Source organism: Carcharodon carcharias (genome assembly GCF_017639515.1).
Source record: "Carcharodon carcharias isolate sCarCar2 chromosome 37 unlocalized genomic scaffold, sCarCar2.pri SUPER_37_unloc_1, whole genome shotgun sequence".
Classification (NCBI taxonomy): domain Eukaryota; kingdom Metazoa; phylum Chordata; class Chondrichthyes; order Lamniformes; family Lamnidae; genus Carcharodon; species Carcharodon carcharias.
Genome location: NW_024470758.1, coordinates 5634800 through 5658006, shown reverse-complemented (window position 1 = coordinate 5658006; position 23207 = coordinate 5634800). Strand labels below are relative to the sequence as shown.

At 43.6% G+C, this 23207-nt stretch overlaps 2 protein-coding genes and 1 pseudogene across 2 annotated transcripts; 2 read left to right on the top strand and 1 right to left on the bottom strand.

Moving 5' to 3' along the window:
- The first annotated feature begins 14369 nt into the window (after positions 1-14369).
- Positions 14370-14802, top strand: LOC121274550 (histone H2B type 1-M-like). The gene has a single exon (XM_041181888.1). The coding sequence runs from the start codon at positions 14385-14387 to the stop codon at positions 14760-14762; it is 378 nt and encodes a 125-aa protein (XP_041037822.1). The 5' UTR covers positions 14370-14384; the 3' UTR covers positions 14763-14802.
- A 1136-nt stretch (positions 14803-15938) lies between these two features.
- LOC121274543 lies at positions 15939-16409 on the top strand (annotated as a pseudogene).
- Positions 16410-16952: 543 nt separating this feature from the next.
- Positions 16953-17541, bottom strand: LOC121274529 (histone H3, embryonic-like). The gene has a single exon (XM_041181868.1). It carries the CDS (start codon positions 17355-17357, stop codon positions 16953-16955), a length of 405 nt encoding a protein of 134 aa, XP_041037802.1. The 5' UTR covers positions 17358-17541.
- Positions 17542-23207: the final 5666 nt, after the last annotated feature.

Here is a 23207-nt window from a genome sequence, read left to right as displayed (position 1 = left end):
ATGTATTTCGTTGTTACCTTGTGCAGTCATTGCTCACTCATCTTTGGATTTTGTTCCGTTACTAAGAAATCCACAATATCTGATTAATGTCGAGAAAATAGTGATATTTCCAATGGAACAAAAGGCTTTGCATCAATCAGTTTAATAAAATGCTGCGGAGGGAATTCCAATTTCCTCATCAAGCGGCTGAATGATTCGCTGAATGTTCAGTTTTTGTTTCCAGGGATGAAAGATGAAGTCACTGGTCTCGTAATCCAGAGGCCCAGGCTCATCTCTAGGAGCAAGTGTTCAAATCCCACCGTGGCACTCGTGGAACTTAAATTTAATTATTTCATGATTCTTGAATTGAAACCTGGTCTCTATAATGACGGCCATGAAACTATCGTCGATTGTTGTTTAAAAAAACATCTGATTCACCAATGCACTTAAGAGGAAACAGTCTACTGTCCTGACCTGGTCTGGTTTACATGTGACTCCATGCACATGGGAATATGGTTGACTCTTATCTGCCCTCGGAAATTACTAAGCAAGCCATCCATTTCGAGGGACATTAGGGAAGGACAGGAAGTTATGGCAGTGCAATTGACGTCCACATCCCACAAAAGAGGAATAAATAAGAAAAAAATGCAATGCGTGGTATACAAGGACGAAAGGATTGACATTTGGGTCTTTATTCTCTTCTAATAACAAGGCTGATGGGTGGCCTAACGCTTGTAATTCAAATAGTGAAAACAATATTTCATGGGATGTGAGCATCGCTCGCAACGCCAGTCAGTGTTACCCATCCCAAACTGTCCTTGAACTCCGTGGATTTCTCGGCGGGCAGTTAGGAATCAACCACAAATGTAGGCCCGGCCAGGGAAGACATCAGTGAACCATCACTGAGACTAGCGTTTATTTGCAGCTTTTAATTCTTGAGTTTAATTTCCACCAGCAACTATGGTGGGAAATGAAGCCAGTCCCCGGTATATTTCCACGACTCCACTGTCTCCCCTTAGAGAGAAATGGAAATATCAAGTCGAATGGACTCTACATCGGATCCCCAAGTTATTGTTAAGAAGAAGATCGCAACCAACTGTCACATCAGTGATTCCAGACAAAGCTTCTGCAAAATCACCGCAACAGAGAAGAAACAGTTGATAAAGCAATAGTGGGATGCGAACCCACACGTGCAAAGCACAATTAATCAGCAGCCCATCCCCTTAACCTCTCCTAGACCTCGGAACACAATACGCCTTATTAAACCCCCTTCTATACTTTTTACATCCATGAACCGTTGAAATAAATGATCCTCTTTGGTTCAGGCCCTGAATATTCGGCCAGATGCGTAAAGTTGGAAATGCAGTTTCTGTCATTAAAGTAAATGTCCATCACATCGGGTCAGGCACTGTTGTAAACCGACTGATGTGAATCACTTCAACACTTCAACCTGATATCAAACATGTTTCTACACAGTGTGAAAACCCACTGCGGAAAGACCGGAACATACAAGCATTTGGTAGCGAAAGGAAACCCCTCCCAGCTCACTGCAAGTCCCGGAACACAGCTAAAATGTGGTAAATTAAAATGAAACTTTGGGGTTCCCAGCTCTGCTTGTCTTTTCAGTCAAGATTGTAACTGAGTACAATCAGCCACCTACCTGAATCCACATGGAGGGAGTTGCCTTATTTGACACATAGGGATAAATTCAGAGTCTCATGGCACGGAGAAAAGTTCTTTAACTTGACATTCATTTTCATCACGTGTGTTGAGGTGATGCATTCCCTGCAACGACTTCCCGGGTGTTCAACCCTGGTCCTGATTTCCGGAACTGCCACCACCTCGAGCACGAGAAACATTATTGCATTAAAATGCCCAATGGGCCTGTCCGGGAATTGAACCCACGACCTCTGGCACATTAATTCAATGACAGTCCCAAGGCGTGGATTATGCCCCGAGAGCAACGCGCCATCTGTGCTACAAGATGCAGTCAAGGGATCTCTTCATTGTTACCCATAGTATATCACACAAAAGCGAATTACTGTTCCTGCTGGAAATCTTTTGAAATGTATTAGAAACCCCGGGGACAACTCTAACCAGTGGAGAGTTTCCCTCCTCATTTCCATGAACTTTCAGTTTTGCTGGGGTTCTTTGATACCACACGAGGTCAAATGCTTCTCTGAACATAAGTGAACACTTGCACCTCATGGCTTGAGTTCAGATGTTTCTCCACGTTTGGATCAAGGCTGCAAAGAGGTCAGAATGTGATTTGAAAGATGCCATACATGGTTTAGTTGAGTGGTCAGAAAATTGGCAAATGGAATTCAGTCCCTGAAAATTTGAGGTAATACATTTGGGAAGGGCAGACAAAGAAAGGGAACACGCAATAAACGGGAGGATATTGAGACAGGTTGAGGAACTGAGACACGTTGGAGTACATGTCCACATTTCCCTGAAGGAGGCAAGACAGGAGGGCAAGGTGGTAACGGAAGGTTTTCCTTTATTGTTCGAGGTATTGAATACAAAAACAGGGATATAATGCTGAAAATCTATAAAACGCTGGTTAGGCCACAGCTGGAATTTTGTGCAGTGTTCTGGTCATGACATTTCACGAATGACAGTAATGCTCTGGAGGGAGTGCAGAGAATATAATAATTAATGATTTTAAAAATGCTACAAGGGCTTGGAAATTGCAGCTTGGAAATTGAGGAAAGGTTGAATATTCTAGGGTTGTTTTCCTTAGAACAGAGGAGGTTGAGGGGTGACCGAATTGAGCTGCAAAAAGGTTATCAGGGACCTAGATCGGGTGGACAGTGAAGACTTGACTTTCCTAGCTAAGGGGTCAATTATCTGGGGTAATCACTTGAGGTGATTGCCAGAAGGATTAGAGGGGACACGAGGAAAATCTTTTTCACACAGAGGGTGGCGGGCGTCTGGAATTCACTGCCTAAATCGGTGGTTGAGGCTGAAAGGACCAATTCATTGAAAAGGCACTTGAATTTGCGCCTGAAACGCTGTCACCTGCAAGGCTACGGACCAGGTACAGGAAAGTACGATTAAAATCAGCCGCTAGCTCTTTTTGTTTTGGCGGGACAGACATGACAGGCGGAATGGCCTCTTTCTGCATCGTAATGTTTCCATAGTGTCATGGCTTCTGTGGTGTTGACGAGATGGACTGTTGGTGAACTTTGCTTTACACGCTCTCGTTCGAATCCTGTCCTTATCGGTGTTTCCATTGATGTTTGGCTGTGTTAGGTGTCGCTGCCGGTAGTTGTGTTAATGAAATTAAACACACACAAGCAGCAACATTACCTACAGCCCAGTGAACGGGAAATAGGTTCGTTCGATTTATTTGGTTAAAACACAGGAGAAATTCTGATTTCTCCAAAAAGTAAAGATGTCGCTTTGATTACGGAGCCCAGCGGCGATTGATGTGGTGGCGGGGTGATGGGCCAGGAAGTGGAAGGTGAGATTTCAATGGGCGCAGGACGATAACGTCAGCGGCAGCGCGCATGCGCCTTTGGAAGGGGCCGGTGCCAACTTCACGTTCCAGCCGAAGAGTGATGACGTCAGCGGGACCCGCAAACAAAGTGTTGTTGGCTTATTTGTATTTGTGAGCCTTTAGCATAAGGTAGATGTGGAATCACTAATGTGCTACTCCAATGCAATTGATGAGGTCAGGTTGCACAGACTTGTCTTGTAATAGTTTGAATTCGAAGATTAAGACTTCCTCTGATTGATATTCATCATGCTTAAATGAATTAATTGGGTAGTTAGAGAGGAGCTACTTCGTCTAATGGGGAGACTCCAAACCAAGGGGGAATTGTGCGGGAGTAATGACGAGATGCACATCTTCAACGAAGAGTAATGGGAATCTGGAAGTCTCTCCCACAAAAACTTGCTGAGGCCGGGCGTCAACCGAAAATTTCAAAAATCACATTCATGACTATTGTGCAGTGGCTGTGTTATATGTGAATGTTGAATCCATTCTCTCTCAGTCTCTGATACAGTGTGAGAGGTTGAGTTTAATTATTTATCAGTTCATGGTACTGTACTCTTTGCGAATGTGAGAATCATTTTGTGCCTGTTGGCTTCTTGTCTTCAATGTGGATTTGGGAGTGATTCTGAAACTGCATCTCTCATTTCTGGTGCAGTACGTGGATGCAGGTTTCAATGTGCATTTTATATGTGCTATTGCATGCGAGTGTGGGATCAGTTCCATGTTTGTCAGCCTCAGGTGCTGTGTGTGATGGATTGTATCATTCTGTGAATCTTGGTCTAATGCTGAATGTGAATTTCAGGCTCATGTTGTGAATGTCAGTCTCTGGTTTGAGTATGGGTTACATTATGTATCTGTCAGTACACCTACAAGATACTGCAGCTGCTGGACGTCTCTGATTCTTTCTTTGAATGTGGGATTTGTTCTGAGTCTGTCAGTCTATTTTACTGTCTGGAAGTGCGTGATTGTGTTTGTCAGTCTGTTACCGTCTGTGAGTTTGTGATTGAATTTTCCAGCCTCTGTTACTGACTATAACTGTGTGATTTTATCTGTCTGTACTTGGTACTGTCAGTGAGTGTATGATTGTATCTATCATTCTGTTAAAGTGTGGTTGCACCTCTCACTCTCTGTTGCTGTCTGTAAGTACTTGTCAGTCTCTCTACTGCCTGAGTGTGTGACTGCAAATGTCAGTCTCTACTGCTGCCTGTGATGGTGTGATTGCATCTGTCAGTGTCTGTTACTGCCTGTGAGTGTGTCATTGTATCTGTCAGTCAGTCCCTGTTAATGTTTGAGAGTTTGTGATTGTCTCTGTCAGTCTTTGTTACTGTCTGTGAATGTGCGATTTTACCTGTCTGTCTCTGAAAATACTTTGCAAACCTGCATTCATTCTACCAAGAAGGCACCTCATATAAAACAGCCATTTGGTCTAATTGGCACATTTCTCCGCAAGATCCGCCAGCCAGACTGCTTCACGTCACAATACCTGCTTATCCCTGAAATCCATTCCCCCTCCTATACTTAGCGAGCTTTCCCTTAAAAATGTTTCTACTGTTCGTCTGAACTGCTCCTTCAGATAAACACTTCCAAATTCTACCGACTACACGGGAAAATGAGTTATAACCGACTTCTTTATTGGATTTCCTATTGAAATCTCCCTGTCTACCCTATAAGATCCCATCACCAATTCCTGACAATTACCTGTTTCTGCAAAATTGATCATCAGAATTTCTTCCCGTCTATTGCAGTTTTGGCTTAAGACCAGTAGATGTCAGCAGACTCCGGTAGAACGAAGTTTAGAAATCATTGGGTGACACAGCAGACAATAATTGTTCACATTTTATTGGATCTGGGAGGAGGGATTTAGGAATGCTAAGAGCGGAGATGACATTTTATTGAATTCTGGTGTACCCAGCTGGGGTAATAAGGTTGTGATAAAACCATCAGCTTGTTGTATGCGTGACTGCGATACATTCTTCTCTGCCCTTATCTGGGCCAGCTTGTGAATGCGGGATTCATTCTGTATCTGATGCTGTGTGAGCGTGTGAGAGACATTCTGAAACTGTCAGTCTTCTCTATTCCATGGCAGTGTCGATACGTTGTCAGTAGAACTGTAGGTGAGTGTTGGATTTATTTTGTATCGCAAATTCTCTGGTATAGTGCACCTGTGTTATTTTTCATCTATATATTTCATTTTCTGAGTCTGAGACAGCTGGGTCACATTCTTAACCTGTCAGTGGAACTGGACGTGTGGAAGGATTTTGCTCTTTTTGTCCGCTTCTGGTAATGTGAGTGCTAAAGTCACTCTGTATCTGTCATTCGCTGGTAAAATATATCTGTGCCATTTCAGTCTGTACCTTGCATTCTCCGATACTGTTTGAGGTTTGGGTCACTTTCTGAGTCTGTCTTTGGAACTGCGTGTACAAGTGATCTGTTCTGTAGCTTCCGGTGCTGTGAATCAATGTGTCATTCATTCTGTATTTGTCGGTCTCTGGTATTGTAAACGAGTTTCTGAATCTCCTCATTCTGTATCTCCAGATGTTGCTCTGTGTGTGTGAGAGATATTAACTCATTATCACTCAGTGCGATTTGAAACGCTCACCCGAGTGCCTAATCCGAGTCTTTACGTCGCTCGTCGACGTGAGAAACGACCTCCAGGATGGAGCAGAGCCAGATGGGAGAGCTATGTGGAGGACCAGGACATGATCTTCTACGAACACACTCATGTCATAATTTGAACGTGATATGTTATTCATAAAACACACAACAGCGCTCAGTGAACAACAAGAACAAACACAACGTTAATGTCACCAACAATAGAACAAAAGAACACATAGGTGTTAAAGTTGGTGATATATAAACGAATGTGCTAATTAAGAATGGATGGTAGGGCACTCAAGGTATACCTCTAGTGAGGGTGGAGGGAGCATAAAAGATTTTAAAATATTTAAAAATAATGGAAATAGGTGGGAAAAGAAAAATCTATATAATTTATTAAAAAAAAAGGAAGGGGGAAACAGAAAGGGGGTGGGGATGGGGATGGGAGCTCAAGACCTAAAGTTGTTGAATTCAATATTCAGTCCAGAAGGCTGTAAAGTGCCTAGTCGGAAGATGAGGTGATGTTCCTCCAGTTTGCGTTGGGCTTCACTGGAACAATGCAGCAAGCCAAGGACAGACATGTGGGCAAGAGAGCAGGGTGGAGTGTTAAAATGGCAAGCGACAGGGAGGTTTGGGTCATTCTTGCAGACAGACCGCAGGTGTTCTGCAAAGCGGTCGCCCAGTTTACGTTTGGTCTCTCCAATGTCACATATGATACCTACTCACACACCTGGGAGGAGGCCGCCTCTGTAAGTCCTTACTCAACCCTTTGGGGGTCGGACAAACGAGGAAAAGTTTCTAGCTTCCCGCGAAGCGACTCCTTGTCTTAATCACTGGCGATTCCGCTGCTGAACAGTCTCCAGGATCAGGAAGGGACACCAGCATCCGCCCACCGTACCGCCCTTGAGGGATGCCGGGCTCTTGATAAATGGCAATTGACTGTCTCTTCGCCGTTCGAAAGGGTCGGGGTCGCTTGTCCCTTGGCCTCCTGACAGCGGTGCGAAGTTCCGTGGTGGGCGGAAAATCGCTGACTGTCCCTGTCGGAGAGAGAGCCTCCCCTTTTTAGCTGGTTGGCAGACCTCAGGCTCAAAGGCTGTTCTCGGCCAGTCGAATTCCGATGTTCACCACATCAAATACCAGCAACTGATAATCGGCCCCTCGGGACCAGTTGCCAGTTTAGGCTCGACTCACTGTGGTTTAGAACAGCCAAGATGAGCATAGATCCAGTAACTCGCTCTCAACTACCACACGTTATGGAAATGGGGAGGAAGCAGCACAGCAACCGCTGGCTCGTGACGCCGACGGAGCATGTTCCAGACACCGCGAGGCATTTCAGCTCCGCCTCCCCCCTCCCCTCCCCCCTCACAGCTGGATGTGGAATCGGGAGAAAACAAGCCCTAGAGAGACATGGGGACCACCCGCTTTCTCGGCCACTCACTTTAGCCATCACCATCCCAGCGTCCGCTGACATGCTCAGAGATTGGGATTGACTGCCGGGCACGTTCGGGAGAGTCGGGGTCTGTTTGCAATCGGCCCAGTGGGACAGGATCTGGTCCCGGAACATGGAGTAAGCGGGGGGAAGGGAGAGACAATTCTCAGCCAGTGTCTGAACAGGGTCAGGGAGATAGAATGGCAAGAACTCGCTATTGAAGATCATTGCTGTTCTCTCTCCCCAAACAGCAGTCAAGGTTTCTGGTTTAGTTCCCGTCTCCCACTGTTTGTTGTTATTGCACAATGAACAGTGGAAATAAAAATAACTGCACAAAAACGATTAGAACAGTTATACAAACAAAATCTATTGCAGGTATCAGGTGAAACGTGTGAAGGACACATTTAAAACAGCGGCTGCTTGTTTGCGGTTGGATACTTAGTTGAAATGGGAGCGGGAATTAGAAACATGACCCGAGCAAAAGCTCCAGCGGGCAGCTCAACTCAGGGAACAGTGCATGGATTGGACTGTTTCTGAATGTCACAAAATTGTTGTAAAATCGCTCAAAACACCCGGTCAGCAGAAGCAGATTGGTGTCTTACTGCAGTGGAGTCAGACATTGTTCGAATGTTTTCCTTTTCCGATGGTTCCTAATGACTGTTATTTGAAAGGTTACAATGATAACTTTTGTATCTTTTATTTCATCTATTCTTCGGTTAAATGAGTTATTTTATTTTTGCAGACAAATATTTGGAGGAACCAGATTATTCCTCGACATAAGGGAAATGTCAACCAGCCAGTTCCAACGCAAAGCAGGTACAGCAACACTCACAATGCACAAGATATCGACAGCTCATTAGATCCACTCTCACAAAGAAAATGAGTGTTCAGTCCCACACTGTACCCAAGGTAAGAGACAACTTTTCAATCTAAGATTCAACAGAGCAGACAAAACTGATTTTTTTTTCATTCACGTCCAACCCAGCTAACATCAACCACAGGATTAAAAAAATACACGCCCACCGGCAGATTTAAATACGCTGTGTCACCCTTGGTCACAAATTAAATAAAAACTCTTAGCTAGAAATGACAACAACTAACTGATTGTAACATAATGAATAATTCAGGGCTACATATTGCATACCAATCCAAAAAAAATCTCACCATAATTAAGACGATTCAACAGCAATTCCTTTACTACAAACTGCAGGAATTAGATACCAAACTATGTATCCAATTGAAGTGTATGCTACCATTCACAATTGTTTTCACAGAGCTACGCATTGAATACCATTTCACAACTCCCACACAACTACTGAATGTAACCTCTGGCTATAAAATACATTAATTCCATTTAATACATTAAATGTAAAGGTAAACATACCTTGGTGTTAAGAGGGTGTTAAATAAATAGTTTCCAACATGATACCAGTATAGTTCAGGGGCAGAATTATCTCACACTTACATACAGCACCAGAGACACATAGATACAGAATGAATCCTACACACACTGATAACCAGAGAATCAAAGAGGTAAAATTAATGCCACATTCATCTACTCCCAAGAGATTGATGAAAATAAAGGAATTCCAAAACATGTCAGAGAATGACAACGACAGAATTATTCTGATATCTACATGCTGTACCAGAGGCTGAATGATCCAGAATGTGGCCCATGATCATAGAAATAATCAGGATGAAATCTATATAATAAATACCACGGTCATTTACACTACCTGAAACCGGAGGATACAAAAATAATCTCATGAACATGGAGTAATGGAGATTAGAATATACAGGAAAAATCTCACAATGACATTAAGTAACAAATACTGACAGGTACAAGTTAATCTTGAACTCATGCACTGCACCAGGCACTGAAAAACATAAAGAGAGTTGCACTTTCACAGGAAATATTATAGACAGAGAGAGCTTGAATAAATCATATACTCACTGTCATCAAGATGCTAATAAAAAGTGAGTTAATCCACACACACATTGGAAGCATGTCCACACTCACATAATGTTCCATAAGCTGAAAAGTACTGAATTAATCCTGCTTCATACAGGGTACCAGCAATTGAACTGTAGAAATCAAACCACAGGCATACACAAAAACATGAGAAAAAAGTTTGAAAAACATAGAGTCAATCCAACAGTCACAAAATATTGCCGCAAGTTAGCACACAAAAAAAACCTCACTCAAAATGTTTGACAGTATCAGTATCAACTTCAGCCTCACATTTAGTTCCAGATGTTGACAGATTCAGATAGAATCTCAATCTCACAGATAATACCAGGTAGAATCAATTGCACTCTTGCAAGCAGTAACAGAGAATGAGTGATACAGAGATCAAAAACACACATTCACATACTATACAAGATGCGGCAATATAGAATTAATGCAACATGATCACAGTACACAGGATAGTGAAAGCACAGAAGGAAACACACTTTCTCAAATAATAAGAGCAATGATGATACACAGAATATCAGAACATGACATTAATAGAATTAACCCGGCAGTTCCACACTGCACCACAGACTGACAGGTGCAAAAGAAAAACAACATACAGAGGCAGCACCAGAGACTGATATATACAGTATGAATCAGACATTCAAAGACTGATGGTTGCAGAACCAAGGTCAAACTCACATTCACTTCCAGACACTGGCAGGGGCAGAATTGGTCCCATATTAACATGCAGTAGTGGGGACTGACATCGTCCATGAGTCACAAAATCATGTTCTGTTCTCACAGGTGCACAATTCATTGCACACATTCAAACTGACCATAGACAGCCAAATACACAATTCAAATTTCTTTCATATAAAGCACCCAAGACTGAGACACACACCGTTTATCTCATTCTGCACAACGGATTGAGAGTTACAGCCTGAGTCCTGCACTGTACTTAACCAAGTTGTTGCATTGTGTCTCATAGATGGTACACACTGTTCACCAATGGTTTAGGGAGTAAATGCTTAAGCTGGTGAATGGTGTGAAAGTGAAATCCACAGCTTTATAGATGTTTTCAAGATTCTTTCGTGTTGTTGGAGGTGCACTTATCCTAGCCAGTGCAGAATATTCCATCCCTGACTGGACTTTTGATTTTTAGGTCGTGGAAAGTCTTTGGGGGACTAGCAGGCCAATCACTTGCTGCAGACAGGCTCTGATCTGTTTTTGAAGCCACAGTAATATTGTAACTGGTTATAAAATGTACCTTGTACACATTTATCATAAACTAACCATCACTGAATGATGATCAGAGTGACAGAAAAAAAGAGCAAACTTACTTGTCATAGATTAAAGATAAAGTATAATTACCCTAACTCACATTCCAATAACTGAGAGGTACATGGTAAGATCCACATTCAAATGTGACGAACAGGCAGGGAAAGTAAAAAAGCACACTTTCACAAATCAGGTACTGAGTAATATTTACATTTACAACCACATCCCAGAGACAGGGAAATAGGGATCAAAACCCACAATCTATTATTTGGGGCCAAAAACATATACAGAATAATACATATCTGTATTTTAAAACTGACAGGTATGGATGAAATCGGAAACAGGCAGTTGTAGACTGATACTAAAAATAAACTGACAGATACAGAATGGCAGCAAATAAACTTGCCAGAATATAAAAGGTATAGAAGAATGATCTTTCGTCCATACTATAAATTGCCACGTGCATAGTGAAAAGTATACTTAAATAGCTGTACCTGCCAGGCACTCAGCAGAATCCAGATTCAAATATTAGAAACTGACATGCAAAGTGCAAATCCAAAATAATGTATCAGTCTCTGACAGGTTAACCGTGATCCCACATCCAAATGCCAGAAATTAACTGATACAAGAGTTAAGCCCCTTCTTCAAGATCAGAAATTGCCAAGTACATTGGAAAACCCACATTCACATATCAGCAACTGGCAGATCCAAAGCAAAACCACCATTCAGCGCAGCAGGAAATGATAGGGATGGAAGAAAAGAAGCACTCACTTAACAGAAATTGGCAAAAAGTCGACATGCCTATAACAAACTAAGTGGTATAGATTATCATTCACAATCATTCATCTGGAAGTGACATGTGCAAAAAGGCCAGGTTCGCATAACAGTGCTGAGCAGGCACAAAGTGAAAACCAAAGACGTGTTACACAGCAGAAATGAGCAGGTACAGATCCAAACTCACACTCACTTATCAAAAACTCCCTGGTTCAAATTAAAGCCAACACAGACGTGACAGAAACTGACAGATTCAGGGAAAAGCACATATTGGCACACCAGTGACACTTGGTACAGTATTATTCAAGTCACACATACCAGAAACTGACAAGTCCAGAGCAAAATAAAACTCAATGAAACAAAAACTGACAATTACGCTTATAATTTCATTTATCAGAAACTGATAAAAAAAACAAAATAATGCACCTGCATACAATAGCTCGGCAGGTGTAGATGAAAACATACAGCCATACTTAATAAAGTCTGACAGGTACAGAGTACAACCCAGATCTTTCACACACTGGCAGGTACAGAGCAAAAACAGCACTCGCATTACAGCAATTAACATATCCAATGTAAGTACCACAGGCTGACAGCTACAGAGTTGAAAAAAAAAACCTTGATTCCAGAAACAGAGGGTTAGGGAATAATACTATCATAATAAACCAGGAAGTGACCAATACAGGTTAAAATCCACCTTAAATAATCACTTACTGATAGGTAGTCCATTGATCGCTAGCAGAGCGTATCGGGTATTGAGTACAGATCATACAGTGGCATTTGATTTTCAGTCACATTAGGAAGTTAAATGGGAGGGGGATCTTTTCTGTATCTCTGTGTATTAATTACTGACTAAGTGACGTTTAGTCAATGTTCAGCTTGCTAAAGTACAAGTCTTAAATTGTGAAACCCTGTTGTGTGATCCTTTGAGATGGTCACTGGGAATTCACAGATATTTTTAAAGGTTATCAACCTCGATGGGGATCAGATGAAAAAAACTAACGGAGACCTTTAGAAACAGTTGTAGAGACACACTCCAAATAATAAAATGACAGATATGGGAAAATGCCACACACTTATACCAAAGATTGACATGGACAGAGTAAAACCCCACTCACTTGGCAGAAATTAACATGTGCAGAGAAAAAGCACACAGGCATTCCAAAGACTAGAGAAGTACAGAGGGAAAGGGAATAATAAAAATATTTAAAAATAAAAACAGCCTATGCTGAATGAAATGCAGAATAACGTATTGGGACTGACAGGCACATTGTAAATGGCACACTCACTTGAAAACTGAATGTTATAGAGAAAAAGAAAACATTTTTAGGAGATTGCAAGTGAAGAGGAGATGTTATACTGTCCGATCTCGCAACAACCACAGAGGCTCAGGCTTCCTTTTAACTGGTTTTATTCAAGCATATGCAAGGGAACCGCAATCATTCCTAAGAATAACAATGAAGAGCATACTCCCTGATTGATTACATTTCACTACTTTTGCACTTTTTCTGACCATAAGACATTTTAATATATTTGAATACATCCAATTGGTAACCGACACACCAGTTCCATACTAACTATCCTATTTAGCATATAAACATGTGACTTGGCTTACCAATTATTCTAAAGAATGTATACATAATTATATTATCCAACCAAAATTCAAACACGTACACAAAGACTTTGGTTCTTACAACTCAAGACTGTTTGGGTTTCAGCAAAGCCCCATCTTTGTCCATTGCTCACCTTCCCACATCTAAGCTAAACCCATATGCCCCTTCCCTATGTGAGAAGGGAGTACACCTAATCTAATTTATGTCATACTTTTGTCTCCAGTCTGACTGTCAAGGCTGTGCAATGTTCATCTGGTAATCTTCAACTCTTAATATGTTTAGCAGCCATGTCTGCCTGGAGATTTTAGGGGTTTTTCAGTAAATTCTTACTGTATTCTCTGATAGCCTTTTCAATTTCCTTCTAACACAAGTTATGAATTAAATCTCAACATCACTGACAATAGACTGAGGGATAGAAATTGTAAGCCTCACTGAATAAACACATAATGATCATCACAGAATGAATCCGACAACCACGTAGCCGACAGAAATGACAGAGAATATTGTTTAATACAATACTTGGATCATATTGTGGGATAGCTCCTGCCTTGTTTCATAAATATAACCAAATAGATTCTGTGTTTGACCCCCTCCGTCACATCATCCCTCCCAAGCATTATAATAGATTATTTGATCAATGCAGTCCCCACTTCACCCCCGTGCTGCTTCTTTTGCCTGATCTTTCCTGAATAGGTTGAGGCCAATAATATTGAATTCTGTTATTGCCACGATATCAATGTCACATGTGGGACTTGTGGCTGCTGCTCACCAAACTTATTCCCCCCTCACATGAGCAGCAAATGTGGCATAAGCCTCTGTCTGACCACTAATATTCGGGAATGCTCTGTCCTGCTGAAGGTTGGAAGTAAAGAAGAGCAGTTGGTCCTGGTGAGGAAGGGAAAATGTATGAACAGCATCAGCAGGATTATAGAGTGATGTGGTATTCTCAACAGAGAGAATGTGCTGGTGTGGCAGAGGGAGTCAGAAAGTCTGGGATTTGGGCGGATGTAGCGGGCAACGGGAAAGGAAGGTTTGACTGCTGAGAGATTTTGTGGATTGAAGGACCAATAAATGTGATTTTGTTTTTAAACTAATGAATCGGAAAAATGTAAAACATCACGAATTGACCTCGTTGTGAAATAGCCAATCGGGAACACGACATTCACCCATCCTTCATTAGCATAGGCCTCCGGTTTAGTCTATAAAATGCGAGTTTCGACAGCGCTTTGAGTTATTCTGTGTCTGAAGCTGTTTGTGATCATGGCTGACGAGAAGAAAGCGCAGGTTTCCAAGAAGGGCGCCAAGAAAGCGCAGAAAAAGTTGCCCGCGAAGGGCGGCAAGAAGAGGAAAAGATCCAGGAAAGCAAGTTACTCCATCTACATCTACAAAGTGATGAAGCAGGTTCACCCCGACACCGGCATCTCCTCCAAGGCCATGAACATCATGAACTCGTTCGTGAGCGATATTTTCGAGCGCATCGCGGGTGAGGCTTCCCGCCTGGCCCATTACAACAAGCGCAGCACCATCAGCTCCCGGGAGATCCAGACCGCCGTGCGCCTGCTGCTGCCCGGGGAACTGGCCAAGCACGCCGTGTCGGAAGGGACAAAGGCGGTGACCAAGTACACCAGCTCCAAGTAAAACCCCACAATGACCTGATAAACACCCGAAACACAACGGCTCTTTTAAGAGTCACCCACAATCTCTTTGAAAATACTATACGATTGCTTTACTTAAAATTTATGATTTTACTATGAAGCTTTCCGAATGGTCTAATTGTTATTTTGATCACGTCTCAATCACAGCGATTCTCGGTAATGTAGATTTAACTCTCGTTCAATTATTGGTCTCATTAATAATACCCCATAAATTAATGACTGCTCTTTGTTATCAAACTCGTTTATATTCGGCCCCTTTCCCTGGCTTTGGAGAGAGAGAGAGAATAGAACGCAAATGCGTCATTTTCCAATTCAAGTTTGGTCTCAATAATCGATCAGTTCATTTCCTATCAGCCCCTGTTGTGCAGGAACCTTCAGTCTCAACGCTGGCAAATTTACACCAAAATGTTCACTTTTGATTCCCACGAATATCTACAATATACCGTCTGTTTGTAGAGGTATGAAAATGAGAATTTCTGCCGGCAGATTAGAGGGTTTCAAAAATGACTGAAATTAACCGAAACGCTAAAAGCGAATCTGGAACTTGGTATAAAAAGTGAAATAGTCCAATCACGGACGGATATTTGTAATTTTTTTTCGTCAGACCGAGAAAACTATTAATGGGATTTTCTATGTGAAATCTATTTATTGTTTTATAAATATGTCGACGGTTTTTTCCATGTCGAATAAAAAGAAAAGTTTGGATTCTGTAAAACTGGCGCCGTTATTTTCGGCTTGTTTTAGATACAGATAAACCCAGGACGAAAATCAGAAATGGACAGATACAGACAAACTGTAGACTAGGGAAAGAGAGAGCGAGATTAAATGCATCTAACATTCGTATACTAAATGCCTATTTCCAATTAGTACGATATTGTGTCCTTTATTCGTTGCAAAACATTTTGGCGGGCTTTCAGCATTTGAAATAAAAACAGTTGGAATCTGATAATTTGGCGCCGTTATTTTCCGCCCTCACTCAGTGGAGTCTCCGGATTGGTGAGTTCAGTAGATATCTGATTGGTGATATGAACAACATTATGAGACGCAGCACAAAGTGACCAATCAGCAATGTCCGCAGCACCATTCATCCCGAAGCTATAAGAGAAGCGAGTGTGAGAGGATTTCCTCATTCTCTGTGAAAGTGTTTGAGATTGTGGAAATGTCTGGAAGAGGAAAGACCGGCGGTAAAGCTCGGTCCAAGGCCAAGTCTCGCTCCTCCCGGCTGGACTGCAGTTCCCGGTGGGCCGTGTTCACAGGCTCCTGAGAAAGGGCAACTATGCTGAGCGTGTGGGTGCCGGAGCCCCGGTCTATCTGGCTGCTGTACTCGAGTATCTGACGGCTGAAATCCTCGAGCTGGCCGGTAACGCGGCCCGGGACAACAAGAAGACCCGCATCATCCCCAGACACCTGCAGCTGGCCGTCCGCAACGACGAGGAGCTCAACAAGCTGCTGGGAGGGGTGACCATCGCTCAGGGCGGGGTGCTGCCTAATATCCAGGCCGTGCTGCTGACCAAGAAAACCAGCGCCGCTGCGGGCTCGAAGACCAAGTGAAGCGGCCATTCTTTAATCTAATAACCCAAAGGCTCTTTTCAGAGCCACCCACAGAGTCTGTGAAAGGGCTACTCACTGTCAGGAGGGAGTCACGGGATCTGTGAAAGGGCTGCTCACTGTCAGGAGCGAGTCAGAGATGGAGTTATTGTAACGGTGGATTTATCTGTTTCTGATTTGTTAACTGCTGTTTTCACTTCCCTCTCTGGATAGCGCTGTTTCTCTGGTCACACATCTCCCGCTTTAGTTAGTGAATTACTTATGGACAGGATATCAGAAACAATAATTCTGTAAATCCAACAATGTCAAAAATACCGAATCTATTCGATGTAATAACGAGAGCTACATGAAGAAATTCACAAGCGAGTTTCACAGCGAGTGTTGCGCACGGACAGGATATAATTCAATTGCATCTGTCCGCACGCAGTCTGTGAAAAGGGTTGTCTCCGGTCTCAATTGCTTGTATAGACAGCATTTTCTTTACTTCCCATAGGGGTGGGACAGTTTAAATTCTATGCCGAATATTTACTAGATTCGAGTCTGAGCGGCCGAATTAATTTCTGATCTAAACGCCGGTCACAGCTCTTTCATTTGTTGATTTAGTGGCTCTTAAAAGAGCCGGGTTTTAGGCGCGTTCCCCGCGGATGCGGCGGGCCAGCTGGATGTCTTCGGGCATGATGGTGACTCGCTTGGCGTGCATGGCGCACAGGTTGGCGTCCTCAAAGAGGTTCTCCAGGTAAGCCTCGCTGCTCTCCTGCAGGACCATGACGGCAGAGCCCTGGACGAGCAGGACGCTCAAGTCCTGAGCGATCTCTCGCACCAGGCTCAGGAAAACCACTTTGTGGATCAGCAGCTTGGACCTCTGGTAGCGGCGGATATCCCTCGGAGCCACAGTGCCGGGTCTGTAGCGATGAGGCTTCTTCACTCCGCCCGTGGCTCGAGCGCTCTTCCGGGCCGCTTTGGTAGCCAACTGTTTGCGGGGAGCTTTCCCTCCAGTTGATTTGCGCGGTGTCTGCTTGATCCTGGCCATTTTCTGAACCGATTACAGTCTGCCCTACAATCCGCCATTTTAAACTCAGTGAGGAACCGCCCCGAACAGTAAATGGCTGGAGCCCAAATTGACAGTTCCAATCAAACTCTGATAATTCTTGACAACTCGGGTCCTGATTGGCTGAATTGTCTTTTGCCGGCCAATTTTCTGTGCAGCATCAGAACTGTGATTGGTTAGTCAACTGTTCACCGGTTGCTGCTAACAAACACCCGTATTCCGGCACTCCAGAGAAAGGTTTCACTAACTATCGAAACACTGAATGATTATACTGGAATGATCTCCATCGCTGCTCCACTAAAATGTGAAATTCGGTGGTTGCAGCATCGCAAATCCGAACAAATAAATATTCGTCTCTAGACACTTAAAAATGTTTATCCCACCTCCGGTTCCGAGGTCTCTGCTCTCTCTGTGAGACGGTGGGTGGCTCTTAAAAGAACTTTTGTTGTGTGTTTGGTAGAAAGAGTAAAGTTGCTCAGCCGCCGAATCCATAGAGAGTGCGGCCCTGGCGTTTCAAAGCATACACCACATCCTTAGCAGTGACCGTCTTGCGCTTGGTGTGTTCAGTGTAGGCGACCCCATCCCTGCAATTTAATTGTAAACCCGTTTCTTTGCTGCTTTGATCGCGCCCTCTCAGTCGAGCGCTGACTTATTCTCTGTGATTCCATTAAAATCATGAAATAAGCGAAAACATTGCCTTAAATTCTCTCTTCAGGGCTGAGCAGGGGAGCAGCGCGATCCTATGACAGGGAAATCTTGTGATTTTATACAGGAAGGACTCGGAAATCTGGTGGTGAGGCCGGAAACACAAACAAAGTGACATTAGTCTAACCCGCCCGCCCCTTTAACATACTCTCGCTGATACAATGTTCACATCTACACATTGACAAGACAAACGGTGTCTCAAATTTACAGCTCCCAGGACAGGCTTTCCTCTCCTCTCGGCCTGTGCTGTGGATTCTCGGGAATTAGTTGTAGTTTCACAGCTCAGTAACTGTTAAACCCTCTGAGCCGGAGCTCCTCACAGTGTCTGTTCCCCAGATTCAGGGGACTGCAGCTAATCACAGCCGTGCCTGGTTTAACCCGTAAGTGGTTTAAATTATTATCGTACACAAGCAGAATTATTTTTGATCATTTGAAGATACAGATTCTGTGCACTCAGCCACGAAACAACAGTATACCGCCTTCATGTGGAGTTCAAGAGAGGGGGGTGGAGGGGTGGGGGGGGCGGGGAGATGTGGAGGGATTGACAGAAACAGGGTGAGTGAGGGCTTTGAGACACAGGTAATACAACAGTTGCAAAAATCCGAATAAACTCTGGTTTTACCAAGAAAAATTCTCATGGAGAGGCAGAATCTGCAATCTCAGATCTTAATGATATTGTTAACAGAGACATATTAATCCCACACGCAGGGTGTGCTGCATATTGACAGAACAGAGGCAGTATTAACATAATAGTCCAGTTCTAAAACTTATGCACGTACAGGGGGACTGAGAGTCTTTAGATCATTGAAGGAGACAGGAGAATTTGAGGGAATAGTTTGGAAAGCAGATGGGATCTTTGCTTTACTCAACAGAGGTACTGAGCATAAAAAACAGGAACACTATGTTTAACCTTTCTAAAGCTCTGGTTGGACTGCAATTACAATATTGCATCCATTTCTGGTCAACCACACTTTTGCAAGGATTTGAGGGTCTTTGAGAGGGTGCAAAGAAGATTTATTAGAATAGTTCCAGGCATGAAGGATTACAGCTGCAAGGTTTGTTTGCGATCTGGAGCTGTTCTCCTTGAAGCAACCGAGATTGAGGGTTGGTCTGAGAGAGGTGTACAAAATTATTATAGGTTTAGATCAGATAAACAAAGGAAACCTGTTCCCATTCTTCCCTGGTCACGGGGAAGATGCCAGAGGACTGGCGAACAGCTAATGTGGTTCCTCTATTTAAGAAGGGTTGTAGAGATAAGCCAGGGAACTGCAGGCCAGTGTGTCTCACGTCATTGTTAGGGAAACTATTGAAGAAAATTCTGAAGGAGAAAATCTATCTCCACTTAGAGAGAAAAGTTTTGATCAGGGATATTCAGCATGGCTTTGTCAGAGGGAGGTCATGCCTAACAAATTTGAGTGAATTTTTGAGGAGGTGACCAGATGTGTAGATGAGGGTAGTGCACTTGATGTAGTTTTTATGGATTTCAGCAAAGCCTTTGACATGGTACCACATGGGAGAATTATAAAGAAGGCAAATTCACATGGGATACAGGGTAATTTGATAAGGTGGATTCAAAATTGGCTTCGTTGTAGGAGACAGGGTGATGACAGAAGGCTGCTTTAGTGACTGGAAGCCAGTGTCCAGTGGCATACCACAGGGATCTGTGCTGGCTCCCTTTTTATTCATCATTGATGTAAACAACATAGATGACTATGTGGGGGTAGGATTAGTAAGTTTGCAGATGACACAAAGACTGGTTTGGCAGTTAACAGTGAGGTTAAGTGTTTTGGGCTACATGAAGATATAGACTGGGATGGTCAAATTGGCAGATAAGTGGCAGATGGAAATTAACCCTGAAAAGTGTGAGGTGATACACTTTGGAAGGAGTCATTTGACAAGGAAGCATTCACTTGATGACATGACATTAGGAAGTTCTGAGGAACAAACGGACCTTGGCGTGTGTGTCCATAGATCTCTGAAAGCAGAGGGACATGTTAGTGGGGTGGTGAAAAAGGCATATGGGACACTTGCCTTTATCAATCGAGGCATAGATTATAAAAGTAGGGAGGTCATCTTGGAATTGTATAGAACCTTGGTGAGGCCACAGCTGGAGTACTGTGTGCAGTTCTGGTCGCCACATTATAGGAAGATGTGATTGCGCTGGAGGGGGTGCAGAGGAGATTCACCAGGATGTTGCCTGGGATGAAACTTTTAAGTTATGAAGAGATTTTGGAAAGACTTGGGTTGTTTTCGTCGGAGCAGGGAAGACTGATGGGCGACCTGATCGAGGTGTACAAGATTATGAGGGGCATGGACAGGGTGGATAGGGAGCAGCTGTTCCCCTTAGTTGAAGGGTCTATCACAAGGGAACATTAGTTCAAGGTGAGGGGAAAGTGGTTTAGGGGGGATGTGAGGAAAATCCTTTTTACCCAGAGGGTGATGATGGTCTGGAATGCACTGCCTTGGAGGTTGGTGGAGGCGGGTTGCCTCACATCCTTTAAGAAGTACCTGGATGAGCACTTGGCATGTCATAATATTCAAGGCTATGGGCCAAGTGCTGGTAAATGGGATTAGATAGGTAGGTCAGGTGTTTCTCATGTGTTGATGCAGACACATTGGGCCGAAGGGCCTCTTCTGCACTGTGTAATTCTGTGATTGATTGGCTGTGAGTGGAAGGATTGGGGGCGGCGGCACGGGTTTAAAATTTAAGACAAGATGTGCAGGGGGTATGCGTGCAAGAACTTTGTTACCCTCGGATTAATGAGCTGGATCTTGATCACTATGGGCATTGTGGGAACGGAGATGATCAAAGATTTCAAATTGAAATTGGGTGGGCGCCTGTGGGAAATAATGTTGCAGGTATAGAGAAGGAGAATGGGACTGACTGGATTATTCTACAGGCAGTCAGACTGGATGGGCCATATGGCCTACTTCTGAGCAGTAATGTCTCTATGACTCTATGCCTCTCTGTCTCTCTGACAGTGTCAGTGAGTGAGAAACGATGGCCCATGTTTAACCCTCAGTTCCGTGTTGTACACCTTGCAGCTCAGGGTCGTTGGGTATCACTCTGATTGAACGTATCTGGGAGAGTTCCTGTCAGATATTAACTCCTTCACGGTCCCAGCAAACACCCCGACTCCCGGGTTCCTCCAGTGAATCTGAAGGATTGCTTTGTGAAGACAGGCCCCTGAACAACAAAAAGGCTGCACAGAAAGATCCCAAGTTGAGTTTCTTAAGGGGGCGAGTCCCAAAATTCATCGGTCCCTTTCTCAGGAGTTCCAGTTCTTTTGCTGATCTCGGGTAAAAGTGAATTGGAGAACGTTTCAAAACAAATGTGTTTCATGTAATGTTGTAGAATTCTGCGCATGCGTCATTCCGACCCGTCAGGCGAGCTGAATGGGTTGGAGCGGAAGAGCGCATGTGCGCTGCTCTCCCTCTCCCCCAGCTATATCTGGGACCGGAAGAGCCGCCATTGAAGAGACCCCGGTTCTGGGGGAAGGGAAGAAACAGCAGCCTCCTGGGAGGAGGGAGACAAAATGGCAAGAAGCTATTATTGAAAATCATTGCTGATTTCTCTCGGCAAAGCAGCAGTGAATATTCCTGGTTGAGTTCCAACTCCCCCGGTTTGTTGATATTGGACAGTGGGGAGTGGGAACAGAGCCGGACAGTCAGGATGTGGGAAGTCAGACAAAGAGCAGCTATTGCAGGCACAAGGTGAGAAGTAGACGGGCACGTTTTAAACAGCGGCTGTTTGGTTTCGGTGGTAGTTTTATTAGTGGAGATGCTGGCGTAGTGAGAATCTAGAGTTCCAAGCTAATGAACAAAAGAACAGAAGGAATAAAGAGCATGAATTGGCCACTCGGCCCCTCGAGTCTGCTCCGCCATTCAGGAAGGTCATGGTTGATCTGATTTTAACCTCAGCTCCACATTCCTGCCTACGCTCAATAACCTCTCACCCACTTGCTTTCAAAAGTCTACCCCTGCTTTAAAAGTATTCAGAGACTCTGCTTCCACCTACTTCTGAGGAAGAGAGTTCCATAGATTCACGACCCTCAGTGAGAAAAAAAATCTCCTCATCTCTGTCTTCAATGAGCGACCCCTTATTTTTAAACAGTGACCAGGACTTCCAGATTCTCCTCCAAGAGGAAACATCCTCTCCGCATCTACCGTGTCAAGAAACTTCAGGAGCCCCTCAGGAAAATGTTATGGAGGCGAGGGATCAAATCCCACCACAGCTGCTGGTGACATTTAATTTTAAAAAATCTTGAAAGTCATGTTGATAAAAATCCATCTGGTTCATGCACTTCCAGCTCCGTTCGAATGAATATACATTCCTGAAACTTGGGCTCACTGCCAGTCTAACTTTGTGCTAACAAAAAACAGATAATGCTGGAAAAACTCAGGAGGTCTAACAGCATCTGTGGAGAGAAAGACAGAGTTTACGTTTCATGTCTGTATGACTCTTAATGTTAATCTGTCTTTCTCTCCACAGATGCCATTAGACCCTGCTGTTTTTTTTTCCGGCATTTTCTACTTTTTCAGATTTCCAGCATCAGCACTATTTTGCTCTTATCTCTTTCTGTCTTGCTGGTTCTTGTGGAACTGATGTCTCTGCTCTCTGTGAGTGATACTGTACTTTGTGTGAGCGAACTGGCTGCACTTCTCCTTATGTCATCGAATCACTGCTTTGATTTTGCTGCGATCAAATATTTTCCTGAAGGAAGAAAAAGGCATTTATAATAATCCAAAGAGAGAGGAGGTAGCAAATACAAAGTAGACCAAATGATTTGTTTCAATTAATAGTCATTACGAAAAAACAGAAAGTTAAAAACAGCAACTCAAGCAGAGTCTAGTCTGAAGGGCAATTAGAGCGAGGCAACAGATTCTGGCCTTGTCAGCGACTCCCACATCCCGTGAACAAATAAAAACATCAGTGGATCCTGAGAGTGGGAAGTCGTAATTTGACCTGTGGAGAACTCCCTTCTCTGTCACTCAGTCCCATTCATGGAGTAGTGGCTTGTTTCTGGCTCGGATGAAATTGCCGTAAAATGATCCAAGTCCTTGGTCTGCAGTAGCTGGGTGCTGCAGCACTGTCGTGGAATGTGACACTGACTCTGTTCAGAGAGG